Here is a 19,471-nt window from a genome sequence, read left to right as displayed (position 1 = left end):
TTAAGAGTTTTTAAGAGTTTTAGCCAAATGCATTATAATATAGTATAGATATGCTGATTCTTATTTCAAAAGTTTTCTATAAATCACACAGAAACCCAAAAGTCTCCTGGTAACTTTCCTATAAACTTCCTCCCAATTTCCAGGAAATAGAAACTTTCTAACATGAAAGTACCCATTAAACTAATTGACCATTCTGGGTCATGGGTGGGCCAGACACAAAGAAAAGCTTGGAACTTGCATATATATATATATATATATATACATATACATACACACACACACACGCACATATGCATATAGAAACAATCTCTTTCTTGGTACCTTATGTGCAATTACATGTATGAACTACTGAAACTTCACATGAATTGCTTCATCAATCACCAAATATGAAACCACCCATTAAACAAATTGATCATTATGGGTGATTGGTGGGTCAGCACAGAGAAAAGATTGAAACTTGCATATATATAAAAAGGATCAAGGTTCCTTTCCTCTTATCAAACTCCATAGCTACCTTACTTACATCTAGTGCAATTATAGTGAGAGCTGAAATCTAATGGCAGTAGAGGCAGTTGTATCTGTGGTGTTACAGAAACTAACCGAGATGCTGAACGGGCAATCACTAACCCAAAACAAATACATAAGCTATGAAGTGCAGGACATCATGAAGTCGCTCAACTCGATCAGAGACTTGATGATCTCCACAAAAGAGATCAACCAGCAAGCAGAAGAGTATCTGAATGCTGTCTACAACGTTGAAGATACGATCGAGAAGTTCACTCTCGTTGTTGTCCGCCAGAGAAAGGTATACGGGTTCTTAACCAACCATATCTTCTTCTTTAACAACTTGAATTCTTGCCAGAAGATCCACCAGAAAATCAAGAAAATCACGACCCAACTGATGCAGCTAAAAGCCCATACACCTTACAGAAAGATTCATATTGAAGAAATTCAAACTGAAGAGGAAAAAGATGAAGAAACTGTGGTTGGAAATCATAAAACCATCGAGGGTTGTTCTTCAACTTCAGAAATGCAAGCAACAAATCCTGGCAGCTATATGGAGGAACTGACCTTCAGCTACTCATGCAATGAAGAAGAGATGCAGATTGTAGGTATCAAAGAACGCTTTCAGAAAATGTCGAGCTTTTCCTACAAAGAAGAAGAATTGGGCATCTTTGGTTTGAAAGAAGATGTCGAAATTCTGGTGAAGCAGCTCACTAAAAACAGTGAACATTTTGTCTCGATTGTTGGTCAAGGGGGAATAGGCAAAACCACACTTGCTCGCACGATCTACAAAAATAGAAACATCAAGTGCCATTTTCAGTTCCGTGCTTGGGTTTCGGTGTTGGAGGAGTATACCACAAAAGACATCCTGCTATCCTTGTTCAAAACAACAGATACCATGACAGATAAAACCACAAGTTTGGATGATGAGAAAGCAATGAAGTTGAAGCTCTCAGATTACTTCAAGAATAAGCGGTATTTGATCATCTTAGATGGTGCAAGTACTTGCAATATTTGGAAAGATATAAAAGAAACCTTCCCAGATGTGAAAAATGGAAGTAAAGTGGTCTTCACATCTACACAAACAATGGAAACCACAGAGGTGGGCATAGTTTCACATCATATGATGCCTCTAAATGAAGATGATAGCTTGAAAATGTTCAAAAAGAAGGTTGGTAAAGAAGAAAGTTGGCCTCTAATTTCAGAAACATCAAAGAAGGCAATTGTGCAGAGCTGCAATGGTCTACCCCTGAATATAGTCCTGCTTGCAGGTCTATTCTCCATGAAGGATCCAAACAGCTGGTGTCAAGTCTTTTCTTGCATGAAAAACTCTAACAACATATTGTCCCTTTGCTATAACGACTTGACCGACCACTTGAAGGTATGTCTGCTTTATTCAGTGCTTTTTCCTAAAGAATTTGACATCCCAGTAAGAAGGTTACTGCGGTTGTGGCTTGCTGAAGGGTTTGTGAAACAGAATTCAACCATCGTATTTCCAGAAGATATTGCAGAAACATATTTTGATGAATTAGTTAACAGGAACATGATTCAAATATCAAAGTTGAGGTCTGACAATAGCCCAAGAAGATGTCGTGTGCTTGGAGTTCTACATGATTATTTGTGGCCTAAAGCGCAAGAAACCAATCTCTTTTACACTTATCGTAATTTGATTAGTTATGAAGAAGTAGGTACTTTAAACATCCGTAGGATGGTTGAGTATGAAAGTTCAAAAAGGGAAACAAGAAACCAGTTTGAAACTGAAATGTCCAAGAACACACAACTTAAGAGTTCTTCGTTTAATCCCTCTCACCTGCGGTCTTACGTGTCATTTAACCATCAGAAAACGGATTATAGGCAGGCAAAGCGAATTGGAAGTTTTTTAGGAAATATCATCAATGATGGTATTGGGCTCTTACGGGTGCTTGACCTAGAGGGCGTGTATAAACCAATCTTGCCTGAAAACCTTGGTAACCTATGCAATTTGAGGTACTTAGGCCTGAGATCAACATACTTGGATAGTCTCCCTCCATCAGTTGGTGAATTGACCCATTTGGAAACATTAGATGTGAAACACACATGCATAGATGAGCTACCAGGTTCCATTTGGAGATTGAAAAATCTCCAACATCTCAATCTAAATGAAACATGTCTAGATATGCAACCGCATTCTTCCTTGAGGCTCTTGACACTCTGGGGATTGTTTTTGGACAAGAAAATCGCCATAAAGAATGGTTTAGATAAGTTGCATGATCTTAGAGAATTGGGTATTACATTCCAGCCAAAAACCAACCAGGATGACTTAATGGATTGGATCGGCAACTTAGAAGCTTTACGTTCATTAAGGTTGCGATCCAAAGACAATTTAGGGCGCGCTTCAAAACTCGTGTTCAGATCAATGTCAAATCTGAGGCAACTTTCCCACCTAAACTTGTTGGGGAATTTAGAAAAGCTACCTGATCAAAATGAATTCCCACCAACACTGAAGGTTTTGACATTATCAATCTCACTGCTAAAGCGGGATCCTATGCAAACTCTAGGCCAACTTCCTTGCCTAACGGTGCTCCGACTCTTGGGGGAATCCTACATAGGAAAAGAAATGGTTTGCAGAAAAGGGGGGTTTAGTAAGCTTAGATTGTTGAGAATGTGGAAGCTGAAAGAGTTGAAGAACTGGTTTGTTGAAGAAGGATCAATGGAAAACCTCAAACATCTGGATATCAGGTGCTGTGATAGATTAAGTAACATTCCAACAACATTGCTGCAACAACAGAAACTAGAAAAACTGGTACTGACAGGCATGCCACATAGATTCACAACTGAGGTAGAACGCTTAAAATCAGATCACACATCCATGACCATCAACCACTGGAAATTTCCTCCATTACCGGTGAGTTCGTGATTTACAGTTCTTATATTTGCAAGCTTATTTCGACTGTTATAGAGTTCTTTTTAGAAGATATCGATAACTTATCTGCAGATGCTAACCTTCTATTTTGAGTGCAGTGGGAACAAGATTTATCTGCAGATACTAACCTTCTATTTTGAGTGCAGTGGGAACAAGATGATACTACTTTGGTGAACCATAGCTAAGTTTGAAGGTCCAAGCCCGTTATCAATAAAAATAAACCAATTGGAAGTTCCAAGAATCCATTACCAGTCATATTATCATATGCTTTTGCATTTGCTTATTTGTGGTCAGAAGTTTGTTGTTGGTTTCTTGTTCTGATTTCATACCTGTAAACTCTTTGCATGCCCAGAAAATAAATAAACTATAATCTTTTTTTAAGGGTGTCCCAGGCTGGACTAATCCTGCCAAACTGTGATGTAATAAATCTGCCCTGATAAACTTAGCGGCCACAATTGTTGTGAGCGCCTGGAATAGAACCCGGACAACATGTAGGAGAAATGGAGGTTTGGGCTTTAGAGGGGTTGGCGTTGCTTGTATTTTACAATAGATGCTTACTTGATGGGATATTCCACCATATCCCGGGGCCTCAACCACTATGCCACAACCCTTTGTGGTTAGAAACTGTAACCTTATTATTACCATTGAGGCATCTTGCCTACATCTTTCTTATCTTGGCAATTTGGCATCGCAATTGGGAATTTTGAAGAAGATTGTATAAGCATTTTACATATTTTATTCGTCAAGTAATCGTAATATCGACTAAATTATGATACCAATGAAAGCAATAGTGGAGTAAACCATACCTGTTGTTAGGATCCCCCTCAAGCTCTGTAAGAGAAGATCATCAAGAATCACCAAGACCTGTTTTGATAACCATCTTTTCATTCTTAATTACCATCGTTTTCTTTTCCTGCTTGGCAAAAGATCAAACAGTTGGAATGCATAATTCTAAACCTTTATAATCATCTCAAATATCACACCCACCAACAAAATTCCACAAAAAGCAAACTTTAAATCTGATTCTGCTGGCTTTCACATCGTAAAACTACGTTTTCCTTCATTTCCTGCTTTAAATTTCATAAAAGTATCACAGCTACGTAAACGAGCAGAACTCAGAAACGATGAAGATCAACCCAGTTCAATTGCATCACGAATTGATAGAATCTTAATTATGAGCTCATAAACCGCATACACTTAAACCTCATCATCATCAGAAAACCCCTTCAGATTTCATATTTTCTTAAAAATAACTAAGCTTTCGATGTTCATTTGAAGTAATTTTGAAGTTCTACAAGTATTTAACTTTTAATTGCTAGAGGAATTTCCAAAAGGAAAAACCTCTCCAAAAATTGGCGTATGCCACTTATCGTGACGAACACACGGTATTCTTTAGTAAAAGGCGAAAGAATAGTTCGCTTTGTGTTCATCACATGGCTGCGTGATTTTCCAACGAGTCCAGGGGCCTTTTTTATACACCTGCTTTAGTTCTACATTTGCATTCACGCTTCGATGTGGGAGTGAACCAGTTTGATTCTAAAGCGGAGTCAACTACGTTTTTAGCCCTTATGGTTTGTCAAAAATTACAATTTTTGTCCTTGTGTATTTAAAATTATGATATTTTCCTACCTGGAAACTTTCCAGCCATGACTTTCAATTTTTTGGATGGCAATCGTTCCAAACATATACTCATCAGGTATGCGGGTAAAAGAATTTACCATAGGTAGTTTAGTAATTTATCATTCTTGTCTTACCTCCTTGATTTTTGTCCCATCAAAAGGCATTTTTTTCCACTCGAGGTCTTGTCCTGTCCCAATCTAATGTCGCGTCAAACATGAGACAACAAGTCTAATGTCGCACCAAACATGGGATAACAAGTTTTTGTACCATCTTGTTTTGTCAAAGATGCACAAGGCCCAGACTTTTTGTGCCTGGGCCTTCCAAGCCTGTTTTCAGTGAGCAAAAAAAGGGGCACTCGAGCCTGACCAGGCTTTGGGGTTGAAAAGGGACCCAAAAGAGCTTTGTTAGGCCGGGCTTAAACCGGCTTACTTTTTTAGGTTGGGCCTACCCCAAACCTGATCGGGCTATGAGGCCTGGGCCGGACTAGGCTTCTACGCTCACTAGGCCCAAGCTTCGGGCTTGGGAGGTGGCTAAAGCCACCTAGAAAGTCGCCCGGACTCTCCTATGCATATATAAAACAGTAGAGTAAATCGACATTTCATTCCAAGTCTCTGGTCAATCAGCCATATTCAACTTGAATTTCACACAAAACCATGAAGATAAAATTAGGTGGACGTGGAATGAAATGAAAGAGGAAATATGATTTGAGGGTTAAAGTTCTTGGCTTTTGAATTGTAAGCATCATGTAGGTACACAACTAGTTTATAAAAAATGAAATTCAATTGCGTTCCAAATACTACAAACCAAACACGTCAAATATTCTAAATCCTCCTAATTCCAAATACTTCTACAGAATGAAAAATCCTCATAAAACATTCCGTCAAACCCAATTTCAAGTCTTGCATCTGGTGCAATATATATAGGATCTGGTCCAATTCGAGCAAAGCATGGTAATAACCGCGAAGATTTCCTTCAAAATTTCTGCTGCAAATAGTAGGTAAGTAATGGCGACATCAATTGCTTCGAAATTATCCGTATCGTTGTAAAAATGGAAGCCGAGAAGTGCCAGAATAATGAGAAAAATACTAGTAGCATGAAGTATGAGGCCCTTGTAGATATAACAATACCATTTAATTGTTGAAAACATTGATTCGTGGAGATGGTCAGTGTTTCCTAACAGTAGAGCCTGAAGGTGCAACCGGCTGCAAAAACGAATATGCTCAGTAGCGGGAGATGAGACCTGGCCAGTATGACAAGAGGATATAGATAGCTACTAGTGATTGAAAAACCAAAAACAGCAAATGTCTTAACCAAAGCTTATTGTCTTACGAGGAGTGGGCAGTAATGGAGTCCGGACCACCAAGGTGATGAAGGAGAAAGGGTGCCCTAAAAGACATGACACTACAATAAAATCGGGTTTATAGGACGCCTAAAGTGTTCATGTTTCCAAAAAGAGTGTCTTATAAGACTCAATCTTATAGGACCATAAAACAAAGCGTCTTATCTAAAAGTGTTGCTACAAATTTATAAGATGCTTTTGGGCCTCATAACAAGTTTTTCAAGACCCTCTTAAAATAAAGTGTCGTGTTAGCTATTTTATAGGAAACTTTTAAGAACTGTCCTATAAACCTATCTTTTTATAGGACACTTGTGCTTATATGACAGTGTTCTATAAAATAGCTAATACGACATTTTTATTTTAAAAATGTCCTAAAAAATTTGTTAGGACGTCCAAAAGTCTCCTATAAAACTCATAGTACTACTTTTAGATAAGATGCTTTACTTTTTGGTCCTACAAAATGGAGTCTTAAAAGGCACTCTATTAGGAAACTTGAACACTTTAGGAGTCCTATAAACCCGATTTTGTTGTATTGTGAGCTCACTTGTGTTTGATTTGTGATGTTTTGAATTGGAATGAGAGGTGTTGTCGCATACTTCTAAGGCACTTTGGGTAGCAATACTTAGGGCTACTGGTACAACTGCAAATGCCCAAAAGTAGACAAACCAGAGTGGTTTTTCCTAGAGTTCTTGGATTGTATTTCCGAATGTTTCCTAGTAGACTTAACATGATCTGCAAAGTAATGCTGATGAGGATCAAAACCTCGCGGTGCCTGCTCGTGCCACCTCTTTTTAACATCATCTGGTATTTACTAGAGTAACATTCTCTCATCTTCGAGCATGATTGAACCTATGACCGGAAAGAAGTTAAAAAGATAAGAAAGCCAGCTGCAAGTTCGATATTAATGGAGGACCAAGCTATGTTTACTAGAACAGTTGGTCTCCAGCACACATTTATAATATGGCAAGAGTAAACAAGTATAAAACAAAAATAAAATGTTTAACTTATGAACCAAAACACAAAACTTACGAGATTCTTCAACTGTTCAACATAAATTCACTTAAGAAAAAATGGTGTTATTAACTGAGATTCTTAAACCAGATTCTTGATTGTGTGTTGATGAAGGAATTACACAAGGTATATATATAACACATATATACCAAGTGTGGTATATCCTCTCGTAATCACTAAGAAAATTCCATCACAATTTCTTGGTGAAGTTTGTAAAGAATTTAGAAATGGGTTACTAAAAGCGGTCCCAGCAAGAAACTATTGGTCAGACATATTTTGACTCAAGTCATTTATACATAGAGGGATGACTTTTGAAGCTAACTCCTGAGGCCGGTGTGGTGGTGGTGGTGGTGGTGGGTGTGGGTGTGTTGGGGTGGTGGTCAGTATTGACAATTTTAACCACAATTGAATTTGCATTTTCTTTGTTCATATATTAAAATCAACAAGATTAGACGAAGAGAGTCTTTCTCATACTTTAGCAGTATTTTACGTAGTTATACCAGAAAAGTCTGCTACCAACTTTCTTGTGAACTTGCTAATAGCTCCGTTTTCATGAAACAGAAACTTCCTTCTAACTTAATAGAACATTTTAATTAAATGATCATCTCTTTTCTAATAATTCTCCTGTGAAATAGGAGATGGGCTCATTCAATTTCTCCTCCTTCTTAATCATTCCATGTCTGAATACTTTGACTACATGAAGCGGAAGTATCAGTTCTATCGTATCTTAACTGAAATAAAACGTGTTAAAAAGATTGAAACTTCACATGAAATACTTCATCAGTCAACAAATATCAAACTAAGTACTGTTAATGTATACACAACCCATTATCAAAGACCACTCACAATCAAATAACCGGTTCGTGTTATTAGTGATTGAGTGAAAGTTCTTCCCTCATGGCTCCCTTCTCCTTTGTTCTTGATACTGGTGCAACAAACCACATGACATCCAATCCGGAGGTCCTGCAACATTACAAACCACGTTGCATCTATTTCAGGTGTTAAATTTTGTCTATATATAGTTGATGATTTCCCTTATTATATATGACTCTTTACTGAAACTTGGTTTTGCTATGCATCGTTTATAAAAAACTATCAACTCATTAAGCATAGTAAGTTATGATTTGAGGATATCAGAATCGAGTACAAAGGGCAAAGAGAAGGTATAAGATGGTTGAAGCATCTTTAGCTTGACAAAGAAGATGTTTGGCTAGTTATGCTAAGCTTTTGATGCAACTATGCAAGACATGATTTTTGTATATGCCTTAAATGTAAGAAAATTTAGCTTTGGTATCAACATAAGTGGATGTGCTCAAATATAGGAGTTTAATGAACTTTTTGTTGTGAACATGAAGCAGATAGTATTGTTAAACAAAACCAAACAAACATAGCATGTCCCACCCGAAGGTGGGATTTGGAAGGGGTGGGATGTACACAGATCTTACCTCTACCCTAAAGAGTAGAGGGCTGTTTCCGTAAAGATAAAGAGTAGAGGGCTGTTTCCGTGAAGACCCTTGACTTGTGCAAAGTGTGTGAAAAGAACGGATAAAGCTTGTTCAAAACAATTGCGGACATGAAGAACTTGAAAATATGAAAAGGGGGTGCTAAAATTTGGGAATGAGTTAAAAGTAAGCAACAATCATAACAGACAGACAAACAACAAACGTAGCATACAAAGAAGAAGCGAGCAGAAGGAAACAAAACCAAAAGGAATAGCTACGCACCCCAGACTAACCTAGGACTCATGTGATCTAACTGCTAGCACACTAACCCTACCCTCATCGTCTACCTCTACAAATCCCTTCCATCTAGGCCAACTAAAGGTTCGCACATCTATTCCTCTACCCTTATCTTGCGTCTCCAAGAACTCCTATCAAAGATCATGTCATCAGAAATGCCTAAATGTCTAACCTCAGTTGCTCATCCTAGGTCCGCCTCAGCCTACCCCTCGACCCTTTCTAACCGCAGTCGCCATCTGTCTCCTCCAAATGTGACCAAACCAACGCAATATTCCCTCTCTCAACTTAATTGTGATATGTGTTGGTCCCAACACCGCCCGATAGACCTAGTTTGGTATTTTGTCATACATGGTCCGACCACAAGTCCATCTACGCATCCTTATTTATGTCACTTCCAATTTCCTCTCATGGCCTTCCTTGTCGTCCAACATTCCAACCTATAACAATATAGTCGGTTTGATGGTTCCCTGGTAAAATTTTCCCTTCAGTTTTACATTACATTCTTGTCACACTACACCTTCATGACAAACTCCACTTTAACAACCCGTCCTTTTGCGATGTGTTAGACCCTCGATCTCACCCCTGAACCCCCCCCCCCCCCCCCCCCCCCCCCCCCCCCCCCTTTTCTGAATTGTAGAGCCTATACACTTGAAACTAACCTTTGGGCTATCCTTTGCCTCCATCGTATGTTAGATAAGATTTAAATGACACCGAGAGTTGATTATTATGTATATAATTTATTTTCTATGAAAAGGGTCTCACAAGTTGGAATTAGAGTTGTGTTTAAGAGATCTGATGTCGTTTATTAGATAGCTAATCTTAAACTACTAATTCGTGTTAAAAATCAAACCAATGTTAGTAAGAGCCTCTTTATTTGACACTGGCAGCAATATGGAAACTAATGTGAGTGATGTGTATTACAGGAGATTAGAAATCTGGTCTAAGGGTGTATATAAACCCGACAACCCAACCCAAATAAAAAGTAGGCCAAATAACCAAACCCGAACCAACCTGAATTTTAACCGATGTCTAAAATCTACAAACTGAGTTAGTTGGGTTGGGTTGGGTTATGCCCAAATCAATACAACCCAACCCAACTAACCCGTCGGACTAAATCCAAAATCCAAATCATCCGTACCTAGAAGTTCCATTCAACTCAAACCTTTTACTGTTATCTCTGTCTTGACATCTTATGTCTAGATTAATATTCGGATGGTTGTAATATATTTTGCTGTTAAGTACCGACCACTAATACTTCACCCTCTTGTTTTTAGATAGGTGTTAACCTTACTTTAACCATCTTTCCAGCACTATGTTCAACCCAACCAACCAACCAACCAACCCAACCCATATAACTTTGCAAATATGAACTAATTTTTTCTTTATAAAAACCATATATCCCATTGCAAATATAATTTAAGAAAATAACATTAATCAAACATTTGAGGGAAAAAACACTGTACAATATGGATCCGAGATTATACGACAAGACATGAAATGATACATAATTACAGAACCATACAAAACAAAGATCAAGAGACGTTGGATAAGGCTATCTTCGATAAGATTGAGGTTAGAGACACGACCCTCATGCTTTCAGTTTTGTTCAAGGCTATTGATTCTTCTCCAATGGCTTTGTTATGCTCTCGTACCATGAAAGAACATTTACTCTACACTCAGGGAACACATAGATAGAGAGGACAGAAGAAAGACACAGCAATGAGCAGAAGACCCAACTTGAATTGTTGGGGTGTTTTCCTTGAACATATACCGCCAAGGTTACAAAAGAATCCCTATTAATGTAGGACAGTAAGAACTAAAAAGACAATTCTAGTTTATAAGATCCCATAAAAAAGAGCATCTTGTATCAATTATAACCATCTGATATCTAAACAAAATTTATCCCTCCCAGAACCTACTCCAAGATTCACTGGTTTGGTTTGGTTTTCTGTCCTATTCACTGCCTTATAGACTGGTCTTTCATAATGGGCCGTGTATTATATTATTTACATATTTGTTGACTGATGAAGAAATTTCATGTAAGTTTCAGTCTTTTCAACATCGGAATTTCATTTAAAGTACAAGGAAACTAATAATTTCATGTTAGTCAAACTATTCAAACATGGAATGATAGAAAAAGGATAAATCGAATGGGTCCTACTCCTATTTCATAGGAGAAGTATTATATGAAGAGATGAAACCTTTAAAATATCTATGAAGTCAGAAGGAAGTTTCTGTTTCTTGAAAATGGTGGGTACAAGTAAGTTCATAAGAAAGATGGTAGGAGACTTTTCTGGTATAACCGTACAAGTACGGAAAAATACCTCATTGTATGAAATCTGGCTAAAAGTATCGGAAAGACTTTCTCTTGGTCTAATCTTTTTGGTTTAAAATATGAAGGAAACTGTAAATTTGGTTATCATTAAAGTTGTCAATACAGACCACATCCCACTACATCGGAGCTTGGAGACGAATGCTTTTTTTAAAGTATATAATATTTATAAAAAGAAAATGGAACATATAACTCACACACCCTCCTCACCTTTGGTGAGGTTTGAACCCCTGACCTCCTAGGAGGCCAAAGGCTCGCATACCGCTAGGCCAAAGGCCCTTTGGTTGACAAATGCTTATTGTCAACCTATGAAAATACAACCCCCCCACCGCTAGGCCACACTTGCTCAGGGGTCAAAACCACTGTTAATTCAAAAGTCATGAAAGGGTGCAAATTCTGGGAATATGTCCCTGAAAGAAGATAGAAGAGTACTGGAAAAATAATAAGAATTCATAATATTTTCCTCTGTCTTTGACCAAGTGTTTCTTGCTGGATATTTAATTACTAATTTCCAAATATATTGCAAAACTTTACACTGAAACTGTAATGGAGTTTTCTTGGTAATTAGGAGACGAAGTACCACTTATCATCCATTCCTTATATAGTACTCCTGATTCCTTCATAAAGACACAATCAAGAATCTGGTTTAAGAATTTCAGTTACTGACACCTTTCTTAAGTGAATCTCAGTTAACCAATTGTAGAATCTCGTTTTTGACTTACATTCGTAACTCGTAAGTTTTGTCTTTTGGTTCATGAGTTAATGTTTACTTCTGTTCTATACTTCTTTACTCTTACAATGTTGTTCATACTTTTCTACTGTATACATATCGAACTTGCAGCTGACTGTCTTATCTTTTTTACTTCTTTTCGGTCATAGGTTCAATCATGCTTGGAGATCACAGAACGTTATTCCAGGTAGTAGCAGAAGACGTTAAAAAGTTGTGGAATGAGCAGGCACTGCGAGGATTGATCCTCTCCAGCCTTGGTTTGCAGATCATCTTAAGTTTACTAGGAAAACTTCGGAAAACCCATCCAAGAACTCTACTCAGAACCACTCTCTGGTTCGTATACTTTTTGGCATATGCGGTTGTACCGATAGCCCTCAGTATTACTGCCCAAAGTGCCTTAGAAGTATGCAACAACACCCCTCATTCCATTTCAAAACATCATAAATCAAACACAAGTGAGCTCGCGTCTTTTTGGGCATCATTTCTCCTTCTCCACCTTGGTGGTCCAGACTTCATTACCGCCTACTCCTCAGAAGACAATGAGCTTTGGTTAAGACACTTGGTGTTTCTGGTGTTTCAATCAGGAGTTGCTCTCTATATCCTATTGTTGTCCTGGCCAGGTTGCTCTCATCTCCCGCTACTAAGCATATTCGTTTTTGCAGCTGGTTGCATAAAATGTTTTCAACGTGTTCGGGCTCTAAGGTTAGGAAACACTGAGCATCTCCGAGAGTCGATGCTTGGCCCTGCCGACCCAGGTCCCGATTATGTCAAATTCCTGGAGGAGTTCCAACTGAAAAAGTCACAGGGTTTCATTGTGAAGGTTGAGGGGGTTGCAGAACCCCCTCTTCCCATCATTCATGCATCTCCTGAAAGCCTGTGTAAGGAAATTCTCGAAGCATACGATCTATTCCAAACATTCAAGCGGCTTTTTGTTGACCTCATACTCACATACGAAGATAGGGATAGGAGCAAAACCTATTTCTGCCATTTTGATTCTGCTCGTGAAGCTTTCCGTGCGGTTGAGATTGAAATCGGATTTGCATATGACAAGCTTTACACGAAAGCAACGGTGGTCTATACTTACACAGGCCTCATACTTCATGCAGCTAGTGCTTTTCTCATTCTTCTGGTACTTCTGGGCTTCCTTTTCTACAGTGAAATGGGCAATTTCTGTGTCATTGACGTTGCCATTACTTACCTACTAATGGCAGCAGAAATCTTAAAGGAAATCTTCACGCTTATTTCCATGCTCCGCTCGGATTGGACTGATATCTGGTTGAACCAGCAGAACCACACTCGTAACATCCTCATATTCCCATTCCTAAAGCAACCGAGTAAACAAAGGTGGTCCAATTCCATTGCTCAGTCAGACCTACTAAGTGTCGCCCTTGGGGAGAAGCCAGCTAGATTTTTGCCAGTTCAGAAATTATTTGGGGTAGATAAGTATCTAGAGACCCAACGATACCAGACATATAGAGACGTTTCTGACAACCTAAAGGATATGATTTACACACACTTTTGTGATTTCATAGCTTGTAGCTCTGATTCTAAAGCATTTTGTATTCACAATGGTGGTTTTTCTAGTTTCTCTCTCCAAAAGAATAAGTGTACCACTCTTCTGTGGAGCATCAATGAGGCAGAATTCTATCAGATCGTTCTTACATGGCACATAGCTACTGCTCTTTGCTACTACTCAGAGGTTAATGATCCGTTTCAAATCAACCGCATTGAAAGCAAGCACATATCTGAGTATCTGGTCAATCTTCTCATTTCAAACCCTGAAATGCTGCCAATGGGTATTGGAATAATCAGGTACCGTGACACGTGTGCTGATGCCATGCGTTTCTTCAAAACAAAAGGTCCTATTACTGAAAAAGCAGAAGCGTGCCGAAAGTTGCTTGAAGTTGATTGTAAGGAGTTGTTGCCTAGTATAGTGAAGGGGGATCGATCCAAATCTGTACTGTTTGATGGTTGCAGGCTCGCATTAGATTTGAGGGAAATGGAAATGGAAAGGGGGGGAATGTGGAAAGTGGTGAGTCAAGTATGGATCGAGATCCTAGCTTACGCTGCCGCTAACTGCAGAGGGGTTCAGCATTCGCAGCAGCTTGGGAGAGGTGGTGAATTTCTAACTCAAGTTTGGCTTCTGATGGCACATTTAGGCATGACAGAGCATTTCCAGGTATCGCAGGGCCATGCTAGAGCTAGGTTCAATGTGTCATAGACATAACTATTGTTTAGGCACTCACCCTCTTTGATTATTATTCTTAATTTTGTAGATCAAGTTGTACCTATTGTGTGCAGCAAGGTTCATATTTGTAAAATAAAATGACCTTAAACCAAGTATGGGGACAAGTCTTCTACTTTCTTCAAATCCTTCATATTTTTTGGGTAAAATTTCCTTTTCTCTCACATTTGCAAGCTGAAGGTCTTCATGTGAAACATTCGCTCTGTTTTTGGGTTGAAAACAGGCAGGCCTTACCTTCGAATGAGATTTACCGGGCTTCCTTAGTTTGGTAATGCAAACTTGATACATGCTATATGAAAATGATGTGAGATTTAAAATTCAGGGTTTATTTTTGGTGGTTTTCTCTCATAAGCCCTAAACATTTATAGAACATAAGCAAAAAAGCAAGTTTATAGCACATTATATAGGACATTTTTAGACCAGGTTGCAGTTTAAATCCTTATCATCATTGACCTTTTTAAAGCAAAACATGTAAGATTTTGTACTTTCTGTAATTACTTGGTTGCCAAAGAACACATAAAATTTATAAGAAATGTATTAGCATGTACAAATTGCCAATAGGGATGTAAAGAGTCAAGTGAAATTAAACAGTGAGGTACTCGAGTTTGCTCCATTAATCAAAGATATAGTTTGAATTGGATATAAAGCACTTGTCCCAAATTTCATGTCCCCTCCTGTCCACCATTCAACCCCTGACATATCACTTCACTAAAGAGAGAGAATAAAAAGATGAATTAAATAAATGCATATTAAGTAAAGTAACGATGTGTTAAGACAGGAAGACGAAATGGAGTTTGGGGATGGGTGATTATTCTTTTGAGAGTGAATTGCACTGCGACTCGGATGAAGTTGTAGATTTGCAAAAAATTGTATGTCTCAACTTAATATCACTGTTCTAAAAAGGCCTCTGCGTAACTGCCGTTGTGGCTCAAGGCTCGTCTTTGACTCCACATTAAGCCTATGGCACGCCATGGTTTGATGTGCATTTTATATAAGGCGTTATTTGATCTTCTTTTTTACTTTTTAATCTATTTTTACCTAATTAATATTTTATTCTTAGGTTTTATTATATAACCTACTCATCTATGGTTTTATACTAGAGTAACATTTAAAAACATATATATGATATACAGATTTGCCGCTATAAGTTACGCCTTGAAAAACGTCATGGCTCCCAAGGCTGAGGTTTGACCTCACCGCCACCTCTCACGCCATTTAGAACCTTGCTCAATTCTATAATGCTCATTAATCTCTAAATCAACTTAAAACCATGGTGAAATATTATTATATACTTCATAAAAAACTTTATAAAACTCTGAATTCTAAGTCATAACCAGAAAATCAGCAGACAAAAAACTAGAAATATAAACAGTAATGAACGACTGGAAAAAACCAAAGTAGCAGAAAGTGTAGAAGAGTTGATAACTCACAATCATATTGGGCTATGCTTCCAGAGTGTTGCATCATCCACACCTCTAACATATCTCTGTTATATAGAAAACTATATCGTGGAAATCACACATCTTGACCGTAATATAAAGACCAAGTCGTTGTTGACCCAAGTCAATTTTATATTTTAAATACTTAATTGAGTAAATTATGTTTTCGTCCTTGTGGTTTACTAAAATTTGCATATTTCATCCCTGGGATTTCAAAATTGTGGTTTTCGTCCGGTTTGCAACTCATTGCTATTTTCGTCCCTGAGTCACTCCTACCTTTTAAGTATGAGGGATGAAAGCAACAAAGAATTGTAAACCACGAAAACATCAATAATTTGTAAATCATAAAAATGAACACAATTATAGAATTGTAAATCATAAGGATGGAAATCGTAATCACAAAAGTACAAGGAGAAAATAGTAGTTTTCAACAAACTACAGGGACTAAAAACATAATTTACTTTACCTAATTTCTTGCCAATTTCACTTAATTTATTGGAAAGCAACTTAGGTCCTTTCCGTAACACTTTGGGTTAGAAAGAAATGTATGTTTGACAGGGTCTAGTTACATGTAAAATAATATCATAATACAAGTACATTTATATAAAAATATCAATTTCTTTATGTTACACTTACGTATTTAAATCAAATTATGAGGTTGATGGTAGTGACATCCATTTTGAATATAATACTGATTTTTAAAAATAATCAAGTTATATATCATGCTTAATGACAACCGTTTATTTTCCCTTTTCTGAAAAAATTAATATAAAAGACAAATTTTGAAGTAAATTTACCTTTGACGTTTTTTATGTGCGCAACTCAACAAATCCCATGAGCCTGAAGTTAAAAACTAGGCAACCAGATTCGAGCAGGTGATTAATGGGGGCCAAACAAAAGACACGTTATCAATTGAGCTACCCCTCAGGGTTCTTGCATAAATCCTTTAGGTATTGTCAAGGATGACTGAACTATGCCCGACTGTTTTTGAAACCCGTTTACGAGACATAACAATCCTTACACTTTCAGCCTTCTCCCATCTTTCCGAAGCAGCATACATGTTGGACATAAGCACATAGTGAGAACGATTGCCTGACATTTGATCTCAGACTTTCTCAAGCACTTGGTTTGCCATATCATGTCAGCGTGAACTCGACAAGTACCAAGGAGAGCCATCCAAATCATGTCATTTGGTCTCATCGGTATATCTGTTACTATTCTATATGCATCTTTCAATCTCCCCGCCCTTCCTAACAGGTCAACTAAACATTCGTAATGCTTACCATCTTAGAGAAAGTTTCTAATCCTTCTTGAACGAACCCTGAATGTGCACAAGCCGTTAAAACCGAGAGAAAAGAGATTTCATTCGGATTCATACTAGATTTCACCATTCTATCAAAGAACTCCAGAGCTTCCTTGCAATGGCCATGGATGGAAAAGCCTGAGATCATAGCATTCCAACAGGCATCATTCCTTTCCAGCATGCCTTCAAATATTAGTCATGCATTGGTCAAATCATCACATTTTGCATACATGTCAACTAAACCATTCAGAATAAACTGATTAAGTTTGATTCTTCTTTGAATTATCATGTGGTGAAGAGTTTTACGTGTTTCTAATGAACCCAATTGAGCACAAGCTGATAAAGCACTTGCAAACGAGACCTTATCGGGTGCGAACCATCTGCTTGCATTTTTGCAAATGCATCCAAGGCTTCCTCACAAAGAGCATTATAACAATACCCAGAAATCAACGAGTTCCAGTTCACCAAATTCTGAACGGTAATTCTATCGAAGATAGCCTTACCCTCCTCCACATGACCATTCTTGAAATACCCTGAAATTATCGATGAATAAACAAAGAAATTCTGTTGTGGCATAGCCTCAAAAATATCCTCAGCAGCCTTCATCTGCCCGTCTCTTGCATGCCCTTCAACCATAACAGTCCAAGTAACCAAAATTTTTTGTGCTGAAGGGATCGAGCTAATCGAAAATACACCTAGCCATCTTCGTATCTGTTCTAGCATACCCTTCAATCATTTTGATCCATGAAACTGTTGTCCTATAAGACATCTTTTCAAATAAGCATAATGCGGGTCTCGTTTCTTCAATTCCTCATACATCCACCTATCATTGCATTCCAGGCATTTCATCAAACACTTTGCGAGCATCAATCACCTCACGACATTTACCATACACGTTCGCTATTGAAGTTCCTACGACAACATCAGATTGCACTCCAGCTTTGATTGATTCGGAATGCAACGCCTTTCCATTATTAATCATGGAAAGAGAAGCACAAGCTATGAAAACCAAAGGGATTACACTGAGTATAAAAAGTGGGTTACCACAATTTTGGGCGTAAATTAGAAGGGCTTCTTTTGTGTAATATTAGAGACGTGAATTCTTATAGACGAATACCAGTTTGACGATGGGTTTGGTTGATTGATCCTGAGGGAGAAATCTGATGCTTTTTGAATTAATTGGGTGTCTGTTTGAAGATTGTTTTTCAATCGTGAAGGAGACCCAAAATATGTTGATATCAAAATTAGAGATTGATGTATCTTGTCTACTTTTAGGCTCTTCCACCATCAGTTTGCAAGATGTCCTTGCCAACCGGCAAACATCTTTGTGACACGTTTCTCGGTGGTCTCCTTCTCGATCAACAGCATCTGCAGAATCAATTGGAGGTTCCCGTCAAAACAAATAACCTGAAATTTACCTTATCTGGTAATCCAAAATTGTTTCGGTTCGATGAGTTATTCGATTTTGGATTTTTTTTTCCTAGCGCTTCTACTCACCCTTAGACCATCTCCAATCGTCCGCCATTTTAGCGTCTGAAGATCTCCAACCATGCGGCAAACGGTAAAATAAAATACCGGCCATCAACTGCACACTGCATATTTGCCGTGTGCAAAGTGGAACAAATTCAATTAATATAATTTATTTTATTTAAATAAATATGAATAATAATAATAATAATAATAATAATAATAATAATAATAATAATAATAATAATTATAAACAACTATCATTTATTTAGGGTGTATAAGATTGCTTATAAAAGCTGTTTTTTAACTTATTTTAGTTTGGCATCAGTGATAAGCTGTTTTCTGGTGTTTGGATAAAAAAAAAGAAAACTGCTTATACCAGTGCCAAACCGGTAATAAGCTGTTTTTGATAAATTAATCCTTCTTGACTTATAAAAACTGTTTATTACCAATTTACAATTTTAACTTTGTTTTATTTAATTCCGGTTTGATACCATATAAGTTAATAAACATTTTTATAAAAAAAAGCATAAGTTGTTTTAAATAAGCAATCTCAAACACCCTTTTAGTAAATGACTTTTTAATATTATTTTTAAATATAATAGTACCATTTTTAATATTATTAAAAGATGACTTTTTAATCTTAACTTTAGACCTTGCGTCAAAAAAATGGTTTAATGGTAATTAATGTATTTAGACCTTGCGTAAAAAAAAATGGTTTAATTGTAGGGAAAAGTACAATAAAAACCAATGAACTTTCTTGTTTTGAATGATTAAGTCCTTGAACTTTTTTTTGGAACAAATAAGTCCTTGAACTTTCCAAAACATGTTAAATAAGTC

The 19,471-nt window shown here is 37.4% G+C and overlaps 2 protein-coding genes, 1 non-coding gene and 1 pseudogene across 3 annotated transcripts; 2 read left to right on the top strand and 2 right to left on the bottom strand.

Annotated features, from left to right (window-relative positions):
• The first annotated feature begins 266 nt into the window (after positions 1-266).
• Positions 267-4,220, top strand: LOC112501351 (putative inactive disease susceptibility protein LOV1). Its single transcript, XM_025105042.1, has 2 exons — positions 267-3,388; positions 3,553-4,220. The coding sequence occupies exons 1-2, from the start codon at positions 557-559 to the stop codon at positions 3,589-3,591; spliced, it is 2,871 nt and encodes a 956-aa protein (XP_024960810.1). The 5' UTR covers positions 267-556; the 3' UTR covers positions 3,592-4,220.
• Positions 4,221-4,728: 508 nt separating this feature from the next.
• Positions 4,729-4,845, bottom strand: LOC112503708. The gene has a single exon (XR_003068060.1). It is a non-coding gene; the product is annotated as a U5 spliceosomal RNA (small nuclear RNA).
• Positions 4,846-12,334: 7,489 nt separating this feature from the next.
• On the top strand, positions 12,335-14,398 carry LOC112507197. Its single transcript, XM_025111653.1, has one exon. It carries the CDS (start codon positions 12,335-12,337, stop codon positions 14,396-14,398), a length of 2,064 nt encoding a protein of 687 aa, XP_024967421.1.
• Positions 14,399-16,617: 2,219 nt separating this feature from the next.
• On the bottom strand, positions 16,618-18,715 carry LOC112507188 (annotated as a pseudogene).
• Positions 18,716-19,471: the final 756 nt, after the last annotated feature.

The sequence above is a fragment of the Cynara cardunculus genome (assembly GCF_001531365.2).
Source record: "Cynara cardunculus var. scolymus isolate 2C chromosome LG 1, CcrdV1, whole genome shotgun sequence".
Classification (NCBI taxonomy): Eukaryota; Viridiplantae; Streptophyta; class Magnoliopsida; order Asterales; family Asteraceae; genus Cynara; species Cynara cardunculus.
The sequence above is the reverse complement of the archived record's forward strand: the minus strand, read 5'-3'. Positions and strand labels throughout refer to the sequence as shown.